A 22,568-nucleotide genomic window follows, 5' to 3' on the forward strand; every position below is an offset into this window, starting at 1 on the left:
TTCGGTGTTCGGCAGAGCGGCACATGGCAGGGCCTATCTGGCTGCGTTCGCAAAACCTGTGGCTGCCCAAAGTCCGCCAGCGGGAATTTATCCGACTTCTCCGTGTTGGCGTTGTGGAGGAAATCATCGGCACCAGCAGTGCCGATTTAAGCAATATAGTTGCAAAGGTTGTCTGAGAGTGGGGCATCTCCAGCGCAAGTGTCCGCAGATGAGCAAGTGAGCTGCGACACACCATGTGGAGGATGAGAGTCAGACTAGCGCTGATCCGGATACACAATCCAAGATGCCAGAGGAGGAGGTGTATGGACTGTACTCTTTCATAACCAAGAGTAAACCAATGTTGATTAATCTGAAGTTTAATGGGATACCGGTATCGATGGAACTGGACACGGGGGCGAGTCAATCGATCATGAACGAGAGGGCATGTAATAAGCTGTGAGATACTAAGACTGTGAGGCCCAAGCTGAGCCCTGTTAACACCAAGCTGCACACGTACACCAAAGAACTGATAAAGGTGATTGGCAGTGCACAAATTAACGTGTCATATAACGGTGCGGTTCACGAGATACCGCTGTGGATTGTTCCAGGCAATGGCCCAACGCTGCTCGGCAGGAGCTGGTTGGAGAAAATCAGATGCGACTGGAACGACATAAAGGCGTTGTCATCGGAGGAAGATACATGTGACCAAGTATTGAGCTAGTTCCCCTCGCTGTTTGAACTGGGTATCGGTAACTTCACAGGAGCCAAGGTGCAGATCCACCTGGACTCAGATGCAATACCCGTCCATCATAAAGCTCGGGCAGTGCCGTATCTGATGAGGGAGAAGGTCGAAATTGAACTGGACAGACTCCGGCGTGAAGGGATCATATCACCGGTCAAATTTAATGAATGGGCCAGCCCCATTGTTCCTGTGCTGAAAAGTGATGGCACAGTCAGAATCTGTGGAGACTACAAGGCTGCGATCAACAGGGTTTTGAAACAAGATCAGTACCCGTTACCAAAGGCTGATGACTTGTTTGCGATGCTAGCTGGAGGGAAGTCGTTCACAAAACTGGACTTGACGTCGGCCGATATGACGCAGGAGTTGGTCGAGACACCGAAGAGACTTAGGTGCATTAACACGCACAAAGGACTGTTTATTTACCACAGGTGCCCATTTGGAATTCACTCGGCTGCAGCAACATTCTAGAGGAATATGGAAAGTCCACTGAAGTCCGTTCCCAGAACCGTCGTGTTCCAAGATGACATCCTGATCACCGGTCGTATATGTGTTGAACTATGGTCAGGGTCCCAAATGGATCGCTGGCACGCTCATGGCCAAGGAGGGCAACAGAGTATTTGTTATTAAGCTCAAGAATGGGCAAACTTGCAGGAACCACATGGATCAGACAAAGCTGAGGCACACAGACGAGCCAGAGCAGTCGGACGAAGAAACCATCGACGACCAACCAACCTACCAGCAGTCTTCAGTGGGTTCAAGGGTCATCAGTGAACCTGGGATTTCCATCACAGACATGTTCAATAAAAATGGACTTGCAATTCCTGACATGGCCACTGCCACCCCCAACAAGTCAGTCATCCAGCCATCAGCCACAACAGACCCCGCACACTCACCCAAGGCTGGAATTGAACTGAGACGGTCAACCTGGAAGCACAAAGCATCGGACCGTCTCAACCTGTGAAAGTCTGTGATAAGATCTCAGAGGTGGGTATTGTCATGTATGTACATTCTATTGTCACTATTGGAGGACACAGAGCAGCACGCTCATGGTGCTGCTCAGGTATAAAAGGCCAGCCATTTTGCGAGTCAGGCACTTTGGGCCTAAATAAAGCAGAGCCAAGGTTGGACCTTGCTTAGTAAAACAATACTCAGCTTGAACCTTTATTGCATACATAACAGGTCTGGAACTCACTGCCTGAAAGGGCGGGCGATGCAGAAACACTCACCACATTTAAAAAGTACTTGGATGTACACTTGAAGTGCTGTAACCTACAGGGCTACGGACCTAGAGCTGGAAAGTGGGATTAGGCTGATAGCTCTTTGTCGGCCATCGCCAACACGATGGGCCGAATGGCCTCCTTCTGTGCTGTAAATTTTGATGATTCTATGGGGCTGAAATTCGCCCCTCTCCTGAAGGCCTGTTACCACCGTAAATCAGCGGCCCCACTGCGGAGTGGAGTGGCCGGGGACTTTTGCTGGAATGGCTGCTGCTAGCCCAATTGCTCTCCCGAGTTTTCCCGGCGGTGCCCCGATCCCACCCTTGCCACCCCTCTGCTGCCGATCGGTGTTAAACACATCATCACCGTGCACACTGCCGATCCAACCCCCCGATAGCGACATTCCCCTGGGAAAATCTTCGGCCCACTCGGCGGTGCCAAAACAACCTTTTCCCGGTGGCCCGGTGAGGCTGTGGCCTTTTGCAGCGGCCGTGCAGCTTCCCTTAAAGGGGAGGACCCACTGCCGCTGCCGCCATGTTTTTCTTGTCGGCCGACTGCCAGGTCAGCCCGACAATTATACCGCGGGTTCGGCCGGGCCACCAACAGGCAGCATGGGGGCCGCTGGCCCGGTCGAGACCCCCCCTGGTGCCCCTGTGGACTGAAGTTGAAGGGGACAGTTGTGGTGACACGTGACATACCGATGGTAAAAAACGGGGTGCGTGCGGGGGGCATTGTGTACCCCTATGACTCTCTGATGCGCTCTTTTTCCTGTCACTTAACCAATTTCATATCCATGCAACCACGGGACGTTTGACAGATAGAGGGAGAGATGAGGCTATGGAGGGATTTGAAAATAAGGATTAGAATTTTGAAATCGGGGCCATGATTAACCAGAAGCCAATGTAGGTCAATGAGCACAGGGGTGAGGGGGAGAGTGTGTGTGTGTGTGTGTGTGTGTGTGTGTGTGTGTGAGGGGGAGAGTGTGTGTGTGTGTGTGTGTGTGTGTGTGTGTGTGAGGGGGAGAGTGTGTGTGTGTGAGGGGGAGAGTGTGTGTGTGTGTGTGTGTGTGTGTGTGTGTGTGTGAGGGGGAGAGTGTGAGGGGGAGAGTGTGTGTGTGTGTGTGTGTGTGTGAGGGGGAGAGTGTGTGTGTGTGAGGGAGAGAGTGTGTGTGTGTGAGGGAGAGAGTGAGGGGGAGAGTGTGTGTGTGTGTGTGTGTGTGTGAGGGGGAGAGTGTGTGTGTGAGGGGGAGAGAGTGTGTGTGTGTGAGAGAGAGTGTGTGTGTTTGAGGAGGAGAGTGTGTGTGTGTGTGTGTGTCTGTGAGGGAGAGAGTGTGTGTGTGTGAGGGGGAGAGTGAGGGGGAGAGTGTGTGTGTGTGTGTGTGTGTGAGGGGGAGAGTGTGTGTGTGTGAGGGAGAGAGTGTGTGTGTGTGAGGGGGAGAGTGAGGGGGAGAGTGTGTGTGTGTGTGTGTGAGGGGGTGTGTGTGTGAGGGGGAGAGTGCGTATATGAGGGAGAGCGTGTGTGTGTGTGAGGGGGAGAGTGTGTGTTTGTGTGTGTGTGTGTGTGTGTGTGTGAGGGGGAGAGTGTGTGTGTGTGTGTGTGTGGGGGGAGAGTGTGTGTGTGTGTGAGAGGGAGAGTGTGTGTGTGTGTGTGTGTGTGTGTGTGTGTGAGGGGGAGAGTGTGTGAGGGACTTGGTGCAAGTTAGGACACGGGCAGTCGAGTTTTGGATCACCTCTCGTTTACGTATGGTAGAATGTGGGAGGCCAGCCAGGAGTGCGTTGGAATAGTCAAGCCTAGAGGTAACAAAGGCATGGATGAGGGCTTCAGCAGCAGATAAGCTGAGGCAAGAGTGGAGACGGGTGATGTTACGGAGATGGAAATAGGCGGTGTTAGTTATGCTGTGGATATGTGGTCGAAAGCTCATTTCAGGGCCAAATATGACACCAAGGTTGCGAACAGTCTGTGATATGTCCTTACTATACAGTATAACTGCACACGAGGCCCATACTTGAGAGAAGGTCACTCTGTGACCAGTTACCTTTATTACCAAGACCTCAAGTGATGAAGGTGGGCGGAGCTTCCCCTTTTATACCTGAAAGTCCAGGTTAGGAGCGACTCCCGTAAGTTCACCCCCTTGTGGGCAATGTTCTCAAGGTGTACAACTTAGGTCAGCTTATACATGGGTTACAATGATAGTTGAATACATGACATCACCACCCCCTCACAGTCTTGTTGGGATCACAGATTAAGTCTCTCTGGTGGTTAACGCTCCCTTGTAGAGCACCTGAGTTGGGGCTCCGGTTGTTGGGCGCTGGCCTGAGTGTCTGCTGTTTGCGGTGCCTCAGGCCTGTCCGGACTGCCCACAGTGACTGGGCTCTCCTCCACTTGGTTCCGGTGTTCGGTCACCTGTGGTGGAGTAAACTCCACGCCGTGTTCTTCCTCTGCTTCTTCTATGAGATTGCTGAACCTCCTTTTAGTTTGATGCACGTGTTTGCGGCAGATTTGTCCATTGGTAAGTTTAACTACCAAAACCCTAATCCCCTCTTTGGCAATCACAGTGTCTGCAAGCCATTAGGGCCCTGCAGCGTAATTAAGGACAAAAACAGGGTCATTGACATCAATACATCGCGCCCTCGCATTCCTGTCATGGTAGTCACATTGTGACTGACGCCTGCTCTCAACAATTTCTTTCTTGGTGGGGTGTATAAGGGATAACCTGGTTTTGAGCGTCCTTTTCATTAGCAGCTCTGCGGGTGGAATCCCTGTGAGCGAGTGTGGTCGGGATCTATTGGCCAACAGGAGGCATGATAAGCGGCTTTGGAGGGAACCCCCTTGGATTCTGAGCATCCCCTGTTTGATTATCTGCACTGCTCGTTCCGCCTGGCTGTTTGAGGCCGGCTTGAACGGTGCCGTTCTAACATGGTTGATTCCATTGCCTGCCATGAAGTCCTGGAATTCAGTGCTTGTGAAGCACGGGCCATTGTCGCTGACCAAGACATCCGGTAGACCGTGGGCGGCGAACATTGCCCGTAGACTTTCTACCGTGGCAGAGGATGTGCTTGAATTTAAAATGGCACACTCAATCCATTTGGAGTAGACGACAACCAAAAACATTTTTCCCATGAAAGGACCAGCGTAGTCCACATGGATGCGTGACCGTGGCTTGGCAGGCCACGACCAGGGGCTAAAGGGGGCTTCCCTGGGTGCATTGCCCAGCTGAGCACACGTGTTGCACTTGTGAACACAAAGTTCCAGGTCTGCATCGATCCCTGGCCACCAAATGTGTGACCTGGCAATTGCCTTCATCACGACAATGCCCGGGTGCTCATTGTGAAGTTCTCTGATAAACACCTCTCTGCCCTTCTGGGGCATGACTACTCGGTTTCCCCACAGTAGGCAAACAGCCTGAATCGAGAGTTCATCCTTGCGCCTATCAAACGGTTTAAATTCCTCCGGGCATGCCCCGTACATGGCTGCCCAGTCCCCATTCAGGACACATTTCTTAACTAAGGACAGTAGCGGGTCTTTATTTGTCCAGACTTTGATCTGACGGGCTGTCACAGGTGAGCCTTCGCTTTCGAAAGCTTCAACAGCCATGACCATCTCAGCATCATGCTCAGTTGTCCCCTCAGTGGTGGCTAGTGAGAGCCTGCTGAGTGCATCGGCGCAGTTTTCAGTGCCCGGTCTATGCCGAATTGTGTAGTCATAGGTGGCTAACGTGAGTGCCCACCTCTGTATGCAGGCCGATGCATTCGCATTTATGGCCTTGTTGTCGACCAAAAGGGACGTTGGGGGTTTGTGATCTGTCTCCAGCTCAAATTTGCTGCCAAACAGGTACTGGTACATTTTTTTTACTGCATATACACATGCTAGCGCTTCCTTTTCTACCATCCCATAGCCTCTTTCTGCCTGGGACAGACTTCTGGAGGCATAAGCTACCGGCTGTAACTGCCCATTGGCATTCACATGCTGCAACACACACCCGACACCATAGGACGACGCATCGCACGTTAAAACAAGTTTCTTACACGGGTCATATAACGTTAACAGTTTGTTAGAGCACGCAATTTGTTATGCTCCATCAAAAGCCCTTTCCTGGCTGTCCCCCCAGACCCAATCGCAACCTTTGTGTAGGAGCACATGTAGCGGCTCTAGCAGCGTGCTCAATTTGGGAAGAAAGTTACCAAAATAGTTCAGGAGCCCCAGGAACGAACGCAGCTCCGTCGTGTTACGGGGTCTGGGTGCTCTCTGGATTGCTTCTGTTTTGGACGCAGTAGGTCTGATCCCGTCTGCTGCTACCCTCCTCCCCAGGAATTCTACTTCTGGAGCTAAGAAGGAGCACTTCGCCTTTTTCAGTCACAGCGCTACCCGGTCCAGTCTGCGTAGCACCTCCTCCAGGTTGTGGAGGTATTCTTCAGTATTGCGACCCGTGATGAGGATGTCGTCTTGAAAAACCACCGTCCTTGGAGTCGACTTGAGGAGGCTTTCCATATTTCGCTGAAAGATCGTGGCGGCCGAATGAATCCCGAACGGACATCTGTTATACTCAAACAACCCCTTGTGTGTCGTGATGGTGGTCAGCTTCTTCAACTCACTCGCCAGCTCCTGGGTCATGTAAGCTGAGGTTAGATCCAATTTTGAAAAAAGTTTGCCACCGGATAGCGTCGCAAAGAGGTCCTCCGCTCTCGGTAGCGGGTACTGGTCTTGGAGTGACACCCGATTGATGGTGGCCTTGTAATCGCCACATATCCTGACCGACTCATCCGCCTTGAGCACCGGCACGATCGGGCTCACCCAGTCACTGAATTCAACTGGTGAGATGGTGCCTTCCCTCAGCAGGCGGTCCAATTCGCATTCTATCTTTTCCCGCATCACGTACGGCACCGCTCTGGCCTTGTGGTGTACTGGCCTGGCGTCCGGGTTTATGTGAATCACTACATTGGCCCCAATGAAAGTGTCGATTCCGGGTTGAAATAGTGAGTCAAATTTGTCCAGGACCTGTGAGCATGATACTCGCTCCACAGAAGAAATTGCATTGACATCGCCCCATTTCCAGTTCATGACAGCAAGCCAACTCCTCCCCAGCAGTGCGGGACCGTCCCCCGGGACAATCCAGAGTGGCAACCTGTTCTCCAAATCTTTGTGGGTCACGTTTACCGTGGCGCTGCCTAGCACCGGAATGATCTCCTTTGTTTATGTCCGTAACTGTGCGTCAATCGGCAATAATTTTGGCCTCCTGCCCTTGGGCACCCACAACCTTTCGAACTGTTTGATACTCATCAGGGATTGGCTGGCCCCTGTGTCTAGCTCCATTAATACTGGGATGCCATTGAGGAGCACTTTCATCATTATTGGTGGCGTCCTGGTATATGAACTGTATATGTGCTCCACATGAACTCGCTGAACTTCAGCTTCCAGCGATTTCCCCCAGTATTAATTTGGCCTCGTAGGGCTTACATTGGACCTGTCCTTCTTGTACATCAACCTGCTGCAGGCTTCCTGCACATATGCGCCGTGACCGCTGACGTTGCAGTTTCTGCAGGTATATTGCTGATACCTGCAAGCTCTGGCTGGGTGTTTGCCTCCACACCTCCAGCATGAGCTGGAGGCCCTGTTGTTGGAAACAAAAGGTCCATTACCAGTCGATTGTCTCTGACTGTCTCTGCAACTGTCCTTAAGCGCACCATTAACAGGTGTTGATGGCCCCATTACTGCCACATTGTCCATTGCGATGGAATCGCCGTTCAGCTAGCCATTGTCTCTGTTGAATGCCCCCTTTGGGTTCGACTACATGCTCGGGCATGTCCGATTGCTCCTGTCTGCCTGGAGAACTGTGTGCCGCGTTAACAATGTTGATTCCCTGGTCGTTTGCCGCATTTGAGCTAAGATTTTTGTCATACATCATTCCTGTCTCTTCCTCCCCTGAGATAATTGTCTGGGCTGTCAGAGCCGCCGCTTCCAAGCTCAAGTCTTTGGTCTCAATTAGTTTCCTGAAAACCCCAGTGTGCCCGATGCCCTCAATAAAAAAGTCTCCCAGCATCTCCGCTCTGCATGCATCTGGGAACTTACATAGGCTCGCCAGTCGCCGGAGGTCTGCCACGAAGTCTGGAACGTTTTGCCCTTCTCACCGCCGGTGCATGTAAAACCAGTGTCTCGCCATGTGCATGCTGCTCGCCGGTTTAAAGTGTAACCCGATTAAGTTACTGAGCTCTTCGAACGTCTTGTCTGCCAGCTTCTCTGGCGCTAAAAGGTCCTTCATCAGGGAGTACGTCCTGGATCCACAAACCGTCAGGAGATGAGCCCTGCGTTTGTCGGCCGAATCCTGTCCCAGCCATTCCTTAGTGACAAAACTTTGCTGTAGTCTCTCAATAAAGTCGTCCCAATCATCACCAACACAGTACCTCTCTTCTGTGCTGCCATGCTCGCGTGGTTTAAATCCCAGTTTCTCGTCGCCAATGATATATCTTTACTATACAGTATAAATGCACATAATTGAGAGAAGGTCATTCTGTGACCAGTTACCTTTATTACCAAGACCTCAAGTGATGAAGGTTGGTGGAGCTTCCCCTTTTATACCTGAAAGTCCAGGTTAGGAGTGTCTCCCACAAGTTCACCCCTTTGTGGTCAATGTTCTCAAGGTGTACAACTTAGGTCAGCTTATATATGGGTTACAATGATAGTTGAATACATGACAGTCTGGTTCAGCCTCAGACAGGAATTGTGAAGCGGGATGGAGGGGGGAAGAGGAGGGGGCGTGCGGGAGGGGGGAGAGGGATGGGGAAGGGGAGGGAGAGAGGGGGAAGGGAGAGGGGGAGGGAGGGGGAGAGGGGGCAGGAAGGGGGTGAGAGGAGGGAGGGAGAGGAGGGGGAGAGGAGAGGGGGGAACGGAATTTGTGGCGGGGACCGAAAACAACATTCAATTGGATAAAATTTCTGCTCATCCAGAGCTGGATGTGGGACAAGCAGTCTGACAATTTAGAGACCAAGGAGGGCTCGAGCGAAGTGGTAGTGAGGTACAACGTCTGGGTAATGTTGTCGAGGAGTAACATGTAGATGTGAGAAAGGAGGGGGCCAAGGATCCATCTTTGGGGGAGGTTTGAGAAGAGAAGCCATTGATGCAGATAAGTGGAAGCACTGAGCTGGAGGAGAGATGTTGGACGATGATTGTGTGGGTCGACTGTGTCAAAGGCTGCATAGAGGCCGAGGAGGGAGAATGCAGCATGGACACAGTCACACAGAATGCTGGTGATGACTTTGGCTCGGGCCATTTTGGTGATAAACATGGACGTTGCATTGGGTCTGTCAGCGGCTGGCCTGGAGATCTAAGAGGTGGAGGGTGTCACAGAGAGAAAAAGCACAGATGTGCTTATATCTCGAGTCTGGCACCCACTCTGACTCTGCCCAGCTACTACACTTTCACACCTACTTGGCCATACCTGAGGAGACCCGTCTTTTCTGTCTCCACTCACGAAGCAGTCTGTGACAGAGTTATGCCACGTACTGAAGCCAGGAATCCAGAGTGGGCCGAGCACAGGGACAGACATGGCCATTGTGGGTGAACATCACAACATTGAGCTTTTGTGCAATCAGATCCTTTCAAGCCACCACTGGAGACATTTGTAACATTAGTATTACTTCAGTCCGCTGATGCCGCAAGCAGGCCCTGGGAGCCGAGGTTTGCAGGGGAAACACCTTCGTCACTTTGTCCATTGAAAGGAGACAACAGCTCGAGTGGGCACAGCACTTTTACCTGTTGCAGCTTCTGTAAAGTGCAGGGTCTCATCGATGGCACATACACAGCCAACAAGACCCATAATGACTATCCCAAGGTGGGCATCTATAGCAAAGGCTTCTATCCATCATTGTACAGGTGGTGTCAGACCACAAGTACAGAATCATTCAGGGGAATGTGCACCAGTCCAGCCTGGAGTGACAGCCTGGATTATGGGCTCAAGTCCCTGGAGTGGGGCTTGAACCCACCATCTTCTGACCCCGAGGTGAGAGTGCTACCCACTGAGCCACACCTGACTCCCGTGGTGTACAGTGTAGAGCACTGACAGAGTGTGTGGCTTATCACCACATGTATGCTGCATGGTTTGCTGCAGGTTGCTGAGTGGGATACAGTCGAAGAGTATTTGACCACACTGGTTTCACTGTGATTATCAGTCATACATGTGGCAGCTATAATAAACTCACACAGGTTCTTATATTTCAGCTGCAACCCAGACTAATAAACAGGCAGCCGCAACCTCGACTGTGGTGAGTACTGAGCAACAGCTTTTATACCGATATCCTGCTGTTAAATACACCTCATCACTTCCTCTCCAGCCCTGGACGTTATAGAGTGTTTCTTTTACTTATGACCAGTGTTCTTCTGAAGGAGCTGACTCTTGCTGGGAAACAGTTTACAAATGGCAACAGCCCCTCCCGATATCACACCAAGCAACTGTTTATCATGTGTAGCTTGGACAGTACCAGTAACCATGGCAGTGAGTGAGGGAACATAGGAACAGGAGCAGGCCATTCAGCCCCTCGAACTGTTCCGCCATTCAATTAGACCAGGGCTGATCTGTATCTCAACTCCAGCTACCCGCCTTGGTTCCGTAACCCTTAATACCCTTGCCTAACGAAAATCTATCCATCTCAGTTTTGAAATGTTTAATTGACCCCCCCAGCCTCAGCTTTTTTGGGTAAGTTCCAGATTCCCACTGCCCTCTGTGTGAAGAAGTGTTTCCTGATTTCACCCTGAACGGCCGAGCTCTAATGTTAAGGTCATGTCCGGACTCCACCATCCAGAGGAAATAGTTTCCCACAGTACCTTCCCTATCAATTCCTCGGATCATCTTAAACACCTGAATTCCATCACCCCTTAATCTTCTATACTCGGGAATACAAGCCTGGTCAGTGCAACCTGTCCTCATAATCTAACCCTTTTAGTCCCCGAATCATTCTGGTGAATCTCCACTGCACCCCCTCCGAGGCCAATATCCTTCCTGGGGTGTGGTGCCTAGAACTGAACGCAGTGCCCCTGATGTGTTGTAACCAGAGTTTTATCCAAGTGTAGAATAACTTCCGCCCTTTGTATTCCAGCTCCCCTGAGATAAAGGCCAACATTCCATCAGCCTTTGTAATTATTGTTTGTACCAGTCCCCTGGGTTTTATGATTTCTGTGCATGGACCCTTGAATCTCTCGCTCCTCCACAGTTCCTAGCTTCTCGCCATTTAAAGATATTCTGATCTATCTCAGGTGGAGCTCGGGTGGAGTTGAGTAACACGTGGTGCATCCCTTTAAAGCCATAAGGTCGAATTGCCATACCTTGTTCACGGAAACAGAAATTCATCAGTGTGATCGTGTGACTCTGAACAAGCATTGAATTCGTTGTCATTTACAAAAACGAATATTGAATTTCCTGCTGTAGCAAAGCCTGTCATCTGGGTCACTAGGCGACTCTGATAATGTCACTGACCAGCTCCAGCCGTTCGAAAGTGGAAGCTTTTTCAATGCCTGGGTCCATATAAACAACATCTACAGACTCTCCCTTATCGAGCACCTTAGCTACCACCTCAAAAAATTCAACTAAGTTCGTTAGACATGAGTTCTGCTTTACAAATCCATGCTGGCTCTCTCTGACCAGCTCATATTATCCAAGTGCTCAGCGACCCTCCCTAATAATAGGCCCAGCCTGATCCTGAACTCACGTGACTTTCACAGGTTGGGGTCTAGTTTGACTCCCGGGCCGGGGACTAGTGGTCAGATGACCGACTGAGGGAGTGATGGTCAGGTGACTGACTGGGGGAGTGATGGTCAGGTGACTGACTGGGGGAGTGATGGTCAGGTGACTGACTGGGGGAGTGATGGTCAGGTGACTGACTGGGGGAGCGATGGTCAGGTGACTGACTGGGGGAGTGATGGTCAGGTGACTGACTGGGGGAGCGATGGTCAGGTGACTGACTGGGGGAGTGATGGTCAGGTGACCGACTAAGGGAGTGATGGTCAGGTGACTGACTGGGGGAGTGATGGTCAGGTGACTGACTGGGGGAGTGATGGTCAGGTGACTGACTGAGGGAGCGATGGTCAGGTGACCGTTCCAGTGGTGCCGAGCTCCCCCTCCTCCCTGCGATTGTGAGCCACCGGCCTCATTTAAATCTGTCGTTCCATGGCCCGTGGGTCGGGTCGGGTCGGTGTGAGCACAGCCCAGGCTCCTGCCCGCTCCCACCCGAAATGGCAATCGGGGTCCCAATGACATTGTGACTATTACTGCGGTGGGAATACTCTGAGCCCGCTGGGTGTGACTGGACCCTGGGTGATGGTGGGTCAGGATGTCAGTAGGGAGAGAAGGGATAACGTAAGGTGCTCCTGTCCCTGAGTGAGGGCGAAGCCTCCGGCTTCAGCCTGTCCCAATCCCTCTGCTCCCAGGCACAATCATTTCCAAGCGGCTCCCCTCCAAAGGCTCTCGGGGTTGTGTCTGTGGGCCCTCCTGTCCCGGCCTCCTCTCTCCTGTTAAGTCACACCTTATTGTGCAGGCAGAGGGACGGTGAGCTGCTGGAAGGGTCAGGAGCAGGTGCCGCAGATTATCGGTGTGTGTGGGCACCCGACACGAGGCTGGGATTTGTTCAAAGGGATTGTCTCTGTGAAACCCTTTGTGTGTTTCCCAATCTACTCGTTTCCCACTAACCTTGGCCACCAATGCGTATAAGGTGGCCAAGGTTAATGGGAAACTAGAAGATTGGGAAAATATTAAACGACAGCAAAGAATAACGAAGAAAGCAATAAAGAAAGGAAAGATAGATTACGAAGGTAAACTTGCGCAAAACATAAAAACAGATAGTAAAAGCTTTTACCGATATATAAAACGGAAAAGAGTGACTAAAGTAAATGTTGGTCCCTTAGAAGATGAGAAGGGGGATTTAATAATGGGAAATGTGGAAATGGCTGAGACCTTAAACAATTATTTTGTTTCGGTCTTCACAGTGGAAGACACAAAAACTATGCCAAAAATTGCTGGTCACGGGAATGTGGGAAGGGAGGACCTTGAGACAATCACTAACACTAGGGGGGTAGTGCTGGACAGGCTAATGGGACTCAAGGTAGACAAGTCCCCTGGTCCTGATGAAATGCATCCCAGGGTATTAAAAGAGATGTCGGAAGTTATAGCAGATGCATTCGTTATAATCTACCAAAATTCTCTGGACTCTGGGGAGGTACCAGCGGATTGGAAAACAGCTAATGTAACGCCTCTGTTTAAAAAAGGGGGCAGACAAAAGGCAGGAAACTATAGGCCGATTAGTTTAACATCTGTAGTGGGAAAAATGCTTGAAACTATCATTAAGGAAGAAATAGCGGGACATCTAGATAGGAATAGTGCAATCAAGCAGACACAGCATGGATTCATGAAGGGGAAATCATGTTTAACTAATTTACTGGAATTCTTTGAGGATATAACGAGCATGGTGGATAAAGGTGTACCGATGGTTGTGGTATATTTAGATTTCCAAAAGGCATTCGATAAGGTGCCACACAAAAGGTGACTGCAGAAGATAAAGGTACGCGGAGTCAGAGGAAATGTATTAGCATGGAAATAGAACTGGCTCGATCTGGCTCAGCCATGATCTTGTTGAATGGCGGAGCAGGCTCGAGGGGCTAGATGGCCTACTCCTGTTCCTAATTCTTATGTTCTTATGTTCTTATGTGTGTGCGTGTGTGTGGGGAATGTGTGTGTGTGGGGGGAGTGTGTGTGTGTATGTGTGGGGGGGGGAGTGTGCGTGTGTGTGTGGGTGGGGAGTGTGTGTGTGGGTGGGGAAGGTGAGTGTGTGTGTGTGTGTGTGTGTGGGGAGTGTGTGTGTGTGTGTGTGTGTGTGGGTGGGGAGGGTGTTTGTGTGTGTGTGGGTGGGGTGTGTGTGTGTGTGTGGGTGGGGAGGATGTTTGTGTGTGTGTGGGTGGGGAGTGTGTGTGTGTGTCGGTGGGGAGTGTGTGTGGGGAGTGTGTGTGTGTGTGGGTGGGGAGTGTGTGTGTGTGGGTGGGGAGTGTGTGTGTGTGTGGGTGGGGAGTGTGTGTGGTGAGTGTGTGTGTGTGTGGTGAGTGTGTGTGTGTGTGGGTGGGGAGTGTGTGTGTGGGTGGGGAGTGTGTGTGTGGGGAGTGTGTGTGTGTATGTGGGTGGGGAGTGTGTGGGTGGGGAGTGTGTGTGTGGGTGGGTGGGGAGTGCGTGTAGGTGGGGAGTGTGTGTGTGTATGTGTGTGAGGGTGGGGAGTGTGTGTGTGGGTGGGTGGGGAGTGCGTGTGGGTGGGGAGTGTGTGTGTGTATGTGTGTGAGGGTGGGGAGTGTGTGTGTGGGTGGGTGGGGAGTGTGTGTGTGGGTGGGTGGGGAGTGTATGTGTATGTGTTTGTGGAGAGTGTTTGTGTGTGGCTCAGTGCCAGTGACAGACAGCAGCCAGAGTCTGTGCATGTTGCAGTGAGGCCTCGGACAGGAAGCTTTAAAAGAGCAGGAACCGGTCTGAGTGCTTTGTCACAGTGCAATTATGAGGATATGTTGCATGAACTTGGCTTGTATTGTCTGGGGTTTCGAAGGTTGAGGGATGATTTAATCAAGGGTTTAAAGTGAGAAAGGGACTTGTTATAAATTTGACTTGTGGGGCCGGAGGAACAGGAAGGTCCCTCCACCCTCTCTCCGCCAGTAATCCCCCTCCCCTCGTCCCTCCGCCAGTAATCCCCCTCCCTCCCTCCGCGAGTCATCCCCCTCCCTCCCTCCTTCCCTCCACCAGTAATCCCCCTCTCTCCGCCAATAATCCCCCTCCCTCCGCCAGTAATCTCCCTCCCTCCCTCCCTCCGCCAGTAATCCCCCTCCCCCTCCTTCCGCCAGTAATCCCCCTCTCTCCCTCCCTCCGTCAGTAATCCCCCTCCCTCCCTCCCTCCGCCAGTAATCCCCCTCCCTCCCTCCCTCCCTCCACCAGTAATCTCTCTCCCCGCTCCCTCCCTCCGCCAGTAATCTCCCTACCTCCTTCCCTCCGCCAGTAATCCCCCCTCCCTCCCTCCCTCCCTCCGTATACCCCCTCCCTCCCTCCCTCCATAAACCCCCTCCCTCCCTCCGTAAACCCCCTCCCTCCCTCTCTCCGCCAGTAATCCCCCTCCCTCCCTTCCTCCTGCCAGTATTCTCCCTCCCTCTGCCAATAAACCCCCTCCCTCCCTCCCTCTGCCAGTAATCCCCCTCCCCCCCTACCTCCGGCAGTAATCCCCCTCCCTCCCTCTGCCAGTAAACCCCCTCCCTCTCTCCCTCTGCCAGTAATCCCCCTCCCTCCCTCTGCCAGTAAACGCGCTCCCTCCATCCCTCCGCCAGTAATCTCCCTCCCTCCCTCTGCCAGTAATCTCCCTCCCTCCGCCAGTAATCCCCCTCCCTCCCTCCCTCCGCCAGTAATTTCCCTCCCCCCCGCACCGCCAATAATCCCCCTCCCCCATTCCGCCAGTAATCTCCCTCCCTCCCTCTGCCAGTAATCTCCCTCCCTCCGCCAGTAATCCCCCTCCCTCCCTCCCTCTGCCAGTAATCCCCCTCCCCCGCTCCGGCAGTAATCCCCCTCCCCTCCTCCCTCCACCAGTAATCCCCCTCCCTCCCTCCGCCAGTCATCCCCCTCCCTCCCTCCTTCCCTCCACCAGTAATCCCTCTCCCTCCCTCCCTCCGCCAATAATACCCCTCCCTCCCTCCCTCCACCAGTAATCTCCCTCCCCGCTCCCTCCCTCCGCCAGTAATCTCCCTACCTCCCTCCCTCCGCCAGTAATCCCCCCTCTCTCCCTCCCTCCCTCCGTATTCCCCTCCCTCCCTCCCTCCGTAAACCCCCTCCCTCCCTCCCTCCGTAAACCCCCTCTCTCCCACTCTCCGCCAGTAATCCGACTCCCTCCCTTCCTCCTGCCAGTATTCTCCCTCCCTCCGCCAGTAATCACCCTCCCTCCCTCCCTCCGCCAGTAATCCCCCTCCCTCCCTCCCTCCCTCCACCAGTAATCTCCCTCCCCGCTCCCTCCCTCCGCCAGTAATCTCCCTACCTCCTTCCCTCCGCCAGTAATCCCCCCTCCCTCCCTCCCTCCCTCCGTATACCCCCTCCCTCCCTCCCTCCATAAACCCCCTCCCTCCCTCCGTAAACCCCCTCCCTCCCTCTCTCCGCCAGTAATCCCCCTCCCTCCCTTCCTCCTGCCAGTATTCTCCCTCCCTCTGCCAATAAACCCCCTCCCTCCCTCCCTCTGCCAGTAATCCCCCTCCCCCCCTACCTCCGGCAGTAATCCCCCTCCCTCCCTCTGCCAGTAAACCCCCTCCCTCTCTCCCTCTGCCAGTAATCCCCCTCCCTCCCTCTGCCAGTAAACACGCTCCCTCCATCCCTCCGCCAGTAATCTCCCTCCCTCCCTCTGCCAGTAATCTCCCTCCCTCCGCCAGTAATCCCCCTCCCTCCCTCCCTCCGCCAGTAATTTCCCTCCCCCCCGCACCGCCAATAATCCCCCTCCCCCATTCCGCCAGTAATCTCCCTCCCTCCCTCTGCCAGTAATCTCCCTCCCTCCGCCAGTAATCCCCCTCCCTCCCTCCCTCTGCCAGTAATCCCCCTCCCCCGCTCCGGCAGTAATCCCCCTCCCCTCCTCCCTCCACCAGTAATCCCCCTCCCTCCCTCCGCCAGTCATCCCCCTCCCTCCCTCCTTCCCTCCACCAGTAATCCCTCTCCCTCCCTCCCTCCGCCAATAATACCCCTCCCTCCCTCCCTCCACCAGTAATCTCCCTCCCCGCTCCCTCCCTCCGCCAGTAATCTCCCTACCTCCCTCCCTCCGCCAGTAATCCCCCCTCTCTCCCTCCCTCCCTCCGTATTCCCCTCCCTCCCTCCCTCCGTAAACCCCCTCCCTCCCTCCCTCCGTAAACCCCCTCTCTCCCACTCTCCGCCAGTAATCCGACTCCCTCCCTTCCTCCTGCCAGTATTCTCCCTCCCTCACGCCAGTAATCACCCTCCCTCCCTCCCTCTGCCAGTAATCCCCCTCCATCCCTCCATCCGCCAGTAATCCCGCTCCCTCCCTCCCTCTTCCAGTAATCCCCCTCCCTCCCCTCCCTCTGTCAGTATTCCCCCTCCCTCCCTCCGCCAGTAATCCCCCTCCCCCCTCCCTCCCTCCGCCAGTAATCCCCCTCCCCCCCTCCCTCCCTCCGCCAGTAATCCCCCTCCCCCCCTCCCTCCCTCCGCCAGTAATCCCCCTCCCCCCCTCCCCCCCTCCCTCCCTCCGCCAGTAATCCCGCTCCCTCCCTCCCTCTTCCAGTAATCCCCCTCCCTCCCCTCCCTCTGTCAGTATTCCCCCTCCCTCCCTCCGCCAGTAATCCCCCTCCCCCCCTCCCTCCCTCCGCCAGTAATCCCCCTCCCCCCCTCCCTCCCTCCGCCAGTAATCCCACTCCCTTCCTCCCTCCTGCCAGTAATCCCCCTCCCTCCCTCCCTCTGCCAGTAATCCCCCTCCCTCCCTCCCTCCGCCAGTAATCCCGCTCCCTCCCTCCCTCCCTCTTCCAGTAATCCCCCTCCCTCCCCTCCCTCTGTAAGTATTCCCCCTCCCTCCCTCCGCCAGTAATCCCCCTCCCCCCTTCCTCCCTCCGCCAGTAATCCCGCTCCCTCCCTCACTCCCTCCTGCCAGTAATCACCCTCCCTCCATCCCTCCGCCAGTAATCCCCCTCCCCCTCCCTCCCTCCGCCAGTAATCACCCTCCCCCTCCCTCCGCCAATAATCCCCCTCCCCCTCCCTCCGCCAGTAATCCCCCTCCCTCCGCCAGTAATCTCCCTCCCTCCCTCCCTCTCTCCGCCAATAATCCCCCCCCTCCCTCCCTCTGCCAATAATCCCTCTCCTTCCCTCCACCAATAATCCCCCTCCCTCCCTCCACCAGTAATCCCGCTCCCTCCCTCTCTCCCTCCGCCAGTAATCCCCCTCCCTCCCTCTGCCAGTATTCCCCCTCCCTCCCTCTGCCAGTAATCCCCCTCCCCCCCTCCCTCCCTCCACCACTAATTCCGCTCCCTCCCTTGCACCGCCAGTAATCTCACTCCCTCCCTCCCTCCGCCAGTAATCCCACTCCCTCCCTCCCTCCCTCCCTCCCTCCTGTCAGTAATCACCCTCCCTCCATCCCTCCGCCAGTAATCCCGCTCCCCCCTCCCTCCCTCCGCCAGTAATCCCCCTCCCCCTCCCTCCGCCAATAATCTCCCTCCCCCTCCCTCCCTCCGCCAGTAATCCCCCTGCCTACCTCCCTCCACCAGTAATCCCCCTCCCCCTCCCTCCGCCAGTAATCCCTCTCCCTCCTTCCGCCAGTAATCTCCCTCCCTCCCTCCGCCAGTAATCTCCCTCCCTCCCTCCCTCCGCCAGTGATTCCCCTCCCTCCCTCCACCAATAATCCCCCTCCCCCCTCCCTCCGCCAGTAATCCCGCTGCCTACCTCCCTCCACCAGTAATCCCCCTCCCCCTCCCTCCGCCAGTAATCCCTCTCCCTCCTTCCGCCAGTAATCTCCCTCCCTCCCTCCCTCCGCCAATAATCTCCCTCCCTCACTCCCTCCACCAGTGATTCCCCTCCCTACCTCCACCAATAATCCCCCTCCCCCCTCCCTCCCTCTGCCAGTAATCCCCCTTCCTCCATCCCTCCACCAGTAATCCCTCTCCCTCCCTCCCTCCGCCAATAATCCCCCTCCCTCCCTCCCTCCCGCCAGTAATCCCCCTCCCCCCCTTTCCCCCCCCCCACCCTCCGCCAGTAATCCCCCTCCCGCCAGTAATCCCCCTCCCGCCAGTAATCCCCCTCCCCCCCCCCACCTCCCGCCAGTAATTCCCCCCCCCCCTCCCTCCCGCCAGTAATCCCCCTCCCCCCCCCACCTCCCGCCAGTAATTCCCCCCCCCCCTCCCCTCCCTTCCACCAGTAATCCCCTCCCCCCCTCCCGCCTGCCAGCTCACCCTCCCGCCGTGTTTGGGCAGGACAGCGACGGGGCCTGTGCAGAGCAGGCCTGAGAGTTAGAATCTCCCGGGCCTCACGGTGTGAAGGGCCTGATGGTCTGCCGTACGGCCCAGCCCCCAGCTCTCACTACTCCCGCCTCGAGTTAATGTCGAGGGTCAGACGTGAGCAAAGGCCACTGAGACCAGGTACCAGAGGCCCCAGGAACGTTACTGAGGGCCAGTGCCTTTAGCAGGACACTGACGGAACCTCAGCTTATGTATAAATGAGAGGGGATCCCGGCTCTGCCTCTGATGTGGGTTGATGGGTTTGTGCTTTAAGTAAGTGCGTGGGTTGGGGGAGAGGCCTGTTTCCGTGTGGTAATCTGTGTATTTATGTATGTCACTGTGTTTCAGTCGGAGGAAGGAGAGCTGTATTACGCCGATATTCAGTTCCTGCGACAGAAAACCGTGGGCCCGACATTAATAATCAGTGAGGAGACAACCGAATATGCTGCCATCAAACGCCCATAGTGACTGGGAATACATTCTTTAGCACCTACAAGTGGTTTGGTGAAGGACAGTGTTTGTGGCCGGTACCTCCGATCCCACAGGACCTCAACAACAACAACAGCTTTTATTTATATAGCACCTTTAACGTAGTAAAACGTCCCAGGCACTTCCCAGCGCGTGATAAGACAAAACAGATAAATTTGACACTGAGCCACATTAGAAGAAATTACGGCAGATGACCAAAAGCTTGGTTAAAGAGGTAGGTTTTAAGGAGCGTCTTAAAGGAGGAAAGAGAGGTAGAGAGGTGTTCACTGGGGTTTATTGGTATTTCTGCTCAATAATTATTGTCGAATTTCCTCACCCAAAGGTGCAGAGCCGTCGGACTGAAGTCCCATAGGTCCCGGGGCCCATCCCTCCCTCGCCCCAGGTGACCATTCTTCACACGTGAGCCTTTGGGGCATCATTCTATCCTCACTCACTGCCCACACTTTCTGTCAGGGGTCACTAGGTTGTGGTTAGAAACAGGAATCCTCACCCGCTCCCTGACTCAGCTACACTGAGGTAAATGTATGTGTTTCCACTGGGACCCTGTCTCAGGATAGATAGTGAGACCCACACACACCACTGGGACCCTGTCTCAGGATAGAGAGACCCACACACACCACTGGGACCCTGTCTCAGGATAGATAGTGAGACCCACACACACCACTGGGACCCTGTCTCAGGATAGATAGAGAGACCCACACACACCACTGGGACCCTGTCTCAGGGTAGATAGTGAGACTCACACACACCACTGGGACCCTGTCTCAGGATAGATAGTGAGACCCACACACACCACTGGGACCCTGTCTCAGGATAGTGAGACCCACACACACCACTGGGACCCTGTCTCAGGATAGATAGTGGGACCCACACACACCACTGGGACCCTGTCTCAGGATAGATAGTGAGACCCACACACACCACTGGGACCCTGTCTCAGGATAGATAGTGAGACCCACACACACCACTGGGACCCTGTCTCAGGATAGATAGTGAGACCCACACACACCACTGGCACCCTGTCTCAGGATAGATAGAGAGACCCACACACACCACTGGGACCCTGTCTCAGGATAGATAGTGAGACTCACACACACCACTGGGACCCTGTCTCAGGATAGATAGTGAGACCCACACACACCACTGGGACCCTGTCTCAGGATAGTGAGACCCACACACACCACTGGGACCCTGTCTCAGGATAGATAGTGGGACCCACACACACCACTGGGACCCTGTCTCAGGATAGATAGTGGGACCCACACACACCACTGGGACCCTGTCTCAGGATAGATAGTGAGACCCACACACACCACTGGGACCCTGTCTCAGGATAGATAGTGAGACCCACACACACCACTGGCACCCTGTCTCAGGATAGATAGTGAGACCCACACACACCACTGGGACCCTGTCTCAGGATAGATAGTGAGACCCACACACACCACTGGGACCCTGTCTCAGGATAGATAGAGAGACCCACACACACCACTGGGACCCTGTCTCAGGATAGATAGTGAGACCCACATACACCACTGGGACCCTGTCTCAGGATAGATAGTGGGACCCACACACACCACTGGGACCCTGTCTCAGGATAGATAGTGGGACCCACACACACCACTGGGACCCTGTCTCAGGATAGATAGTGAGACCCACATACACCACTGGGACCCTGTCTCAGGATAGATAGTGAGACCCACATACACCACTGGGACCCTGTCTCAGGATAGATAGTGGGACCCACACACACCACTGGGACCCTGTCTCAGGATAGATAGTGAGACCCACACACACCACTGGGACCCTGTCTCAGGATAGATAGTGAGACCCACACACACCACTGGGACCCTGTCTCAGGATAGATAGTGAGACCCACACACACCACTGGGACCCTGTCTCAGGATAGATAGTGAGACCCACACACACCACTGGCACCCTGTCTCAGGATAGATAGTGGGACCCACACACACCACTGGGACCCTGTCTCAGGATAGATAGTGAGACCCACACACACCACTGGGACCCTGTTTCAGGATAGAGAGACCCACACACACCACTGGGACCCTGTCTCAGGATAGATAGTGAGACCCACACACACCACTGGGACCCTGTCTCAGGATAGATAGTGAGACCCACACACACCACTGGGACCCTGTCTCAGGATAGAGAGACCCACACACACCACTGGGACCCTGTCTCAGGATAGATAGTGAGACCCACATACACCACTGGGATCTCCCTGGTCTGTTTGCCTCAGTACCACACAGTGCACTTTCCCACCAAACCATCAGGGGTGATTCTCTGTTACTAAAATTGAATAAATAAAATTGAATGTTCTCTAACTGTGCCGGTGAGCAATAACATGCTTCTTGACTAGAATCTGGGAGCACGAGTCTGGTTGTGATTCAATTGGCTTTACGGTAATGAATTCCTATATCCACATCGCCCAGGTCTTGTGTTAACGGAGAGAGAAATGACCTGAGTTTTGCCAAATAGCGATATCTGGTCACTTCAATGGGCTGATGTTTAGTGTCCGGAATAAATAAAACATTAATTTGATGCAGGATTTGAGCCAATCAGAGACTGGTTTAAAGCATCTGGGAGAAAGGTTATTTAAATTTACAATAAAAAGCTTAAAGCGATGCATTTATCAAATGTCAAATAAAAGTTAAAATAATGAGTGTAAGGATAGCTCAGCTCATCGGCTTCCAAAGAGCGACCTCAAATCAGACACATTTCCAGTGTCAGCCGTGGATCAATGGGCAGCTCTCTCGCCTCTGTGTCAGCAGGTTGTGGGTTCAAGCCCCACTCCAGAGACTTGAGCACATAATGGAGGCTGGCACTCCCAGTACTGTGGGAGTGCTGCACTGTCAGAGGTGCTGTCTTTTGGATGAGATGTTAAACGGAGTCTGTCCTCTGAAGAACATAAGAAATAGGAGCAGGAGTAGGCCCCTCGAGCCTGTCCGCCATTGAATAAGATCATGGCTGATCTGATCATGGACTCGGCTCCACTTCCCCGCCCGCTTCCCATAACCCCTTCTTCCCTTATCGGTGAAGAAACTGTCGATCTCTGTCTTAAATATATTCAATGACCCAACTTCCACACTCTCCAGCCACGGGAAACAACCTCTCAGCATCTGCCCTGTTAATCCCCTTCAAAGTCTTTTATGTTT

At 53.9% G+C, this 22,568-nt stretch overlaps 1 protein-coding gene across 5 annotated transcripts in view; it reads left to right on the forward strand.

Annotated features, from left to right (window-relative positions):
* The window catches only part of LOC139250296 (uncharacterized), a 169,533-nt gene extending 148,656 nt beyond the window's left edge, over positions 1–20,877 (forward strand). For all 5 annotated transcript variants that reach the window (XM_070872785.1, XM_070872789.1, XM_070872788.1 and 2 more), the window contains 2 exons: positions 10,150–10,193; positions 19,252–20,877. In XM_070872785.1, the coding sequence (XP_070728886.1) occupies positions 10,150–10,193; positions 19,252–19,368 (161 nt within the window). In that variant the 3' untranslated portion in view covers positions 19,369–20,877. The remainder of the gene's footprint in view (positions 1–10,149; positions 10,194–19,251) is intronic.
* The last annotated feature ends 1,691 nt before the right edge of the window (positions 20,878–22,568 follow it).

Source organism: Pristiophorus japonicus, unplaced genomic scaffold, assembly GCF_044704955.1.
Source record: "Pristiophorus japonicus isolate sPriJap1 unplaced genomic scaffold, sPriJap1.hap1 HAP1_SCAFFOLD_367, whole genome shotgun sequence".
NCBI classification, from domain to species: domain Eukaryota; kingdom Metazoa; phylum Chordata; class Chondrichthyes; family Pristiophoridae; genus Pristiophorus; species Pristiophorus japonicus.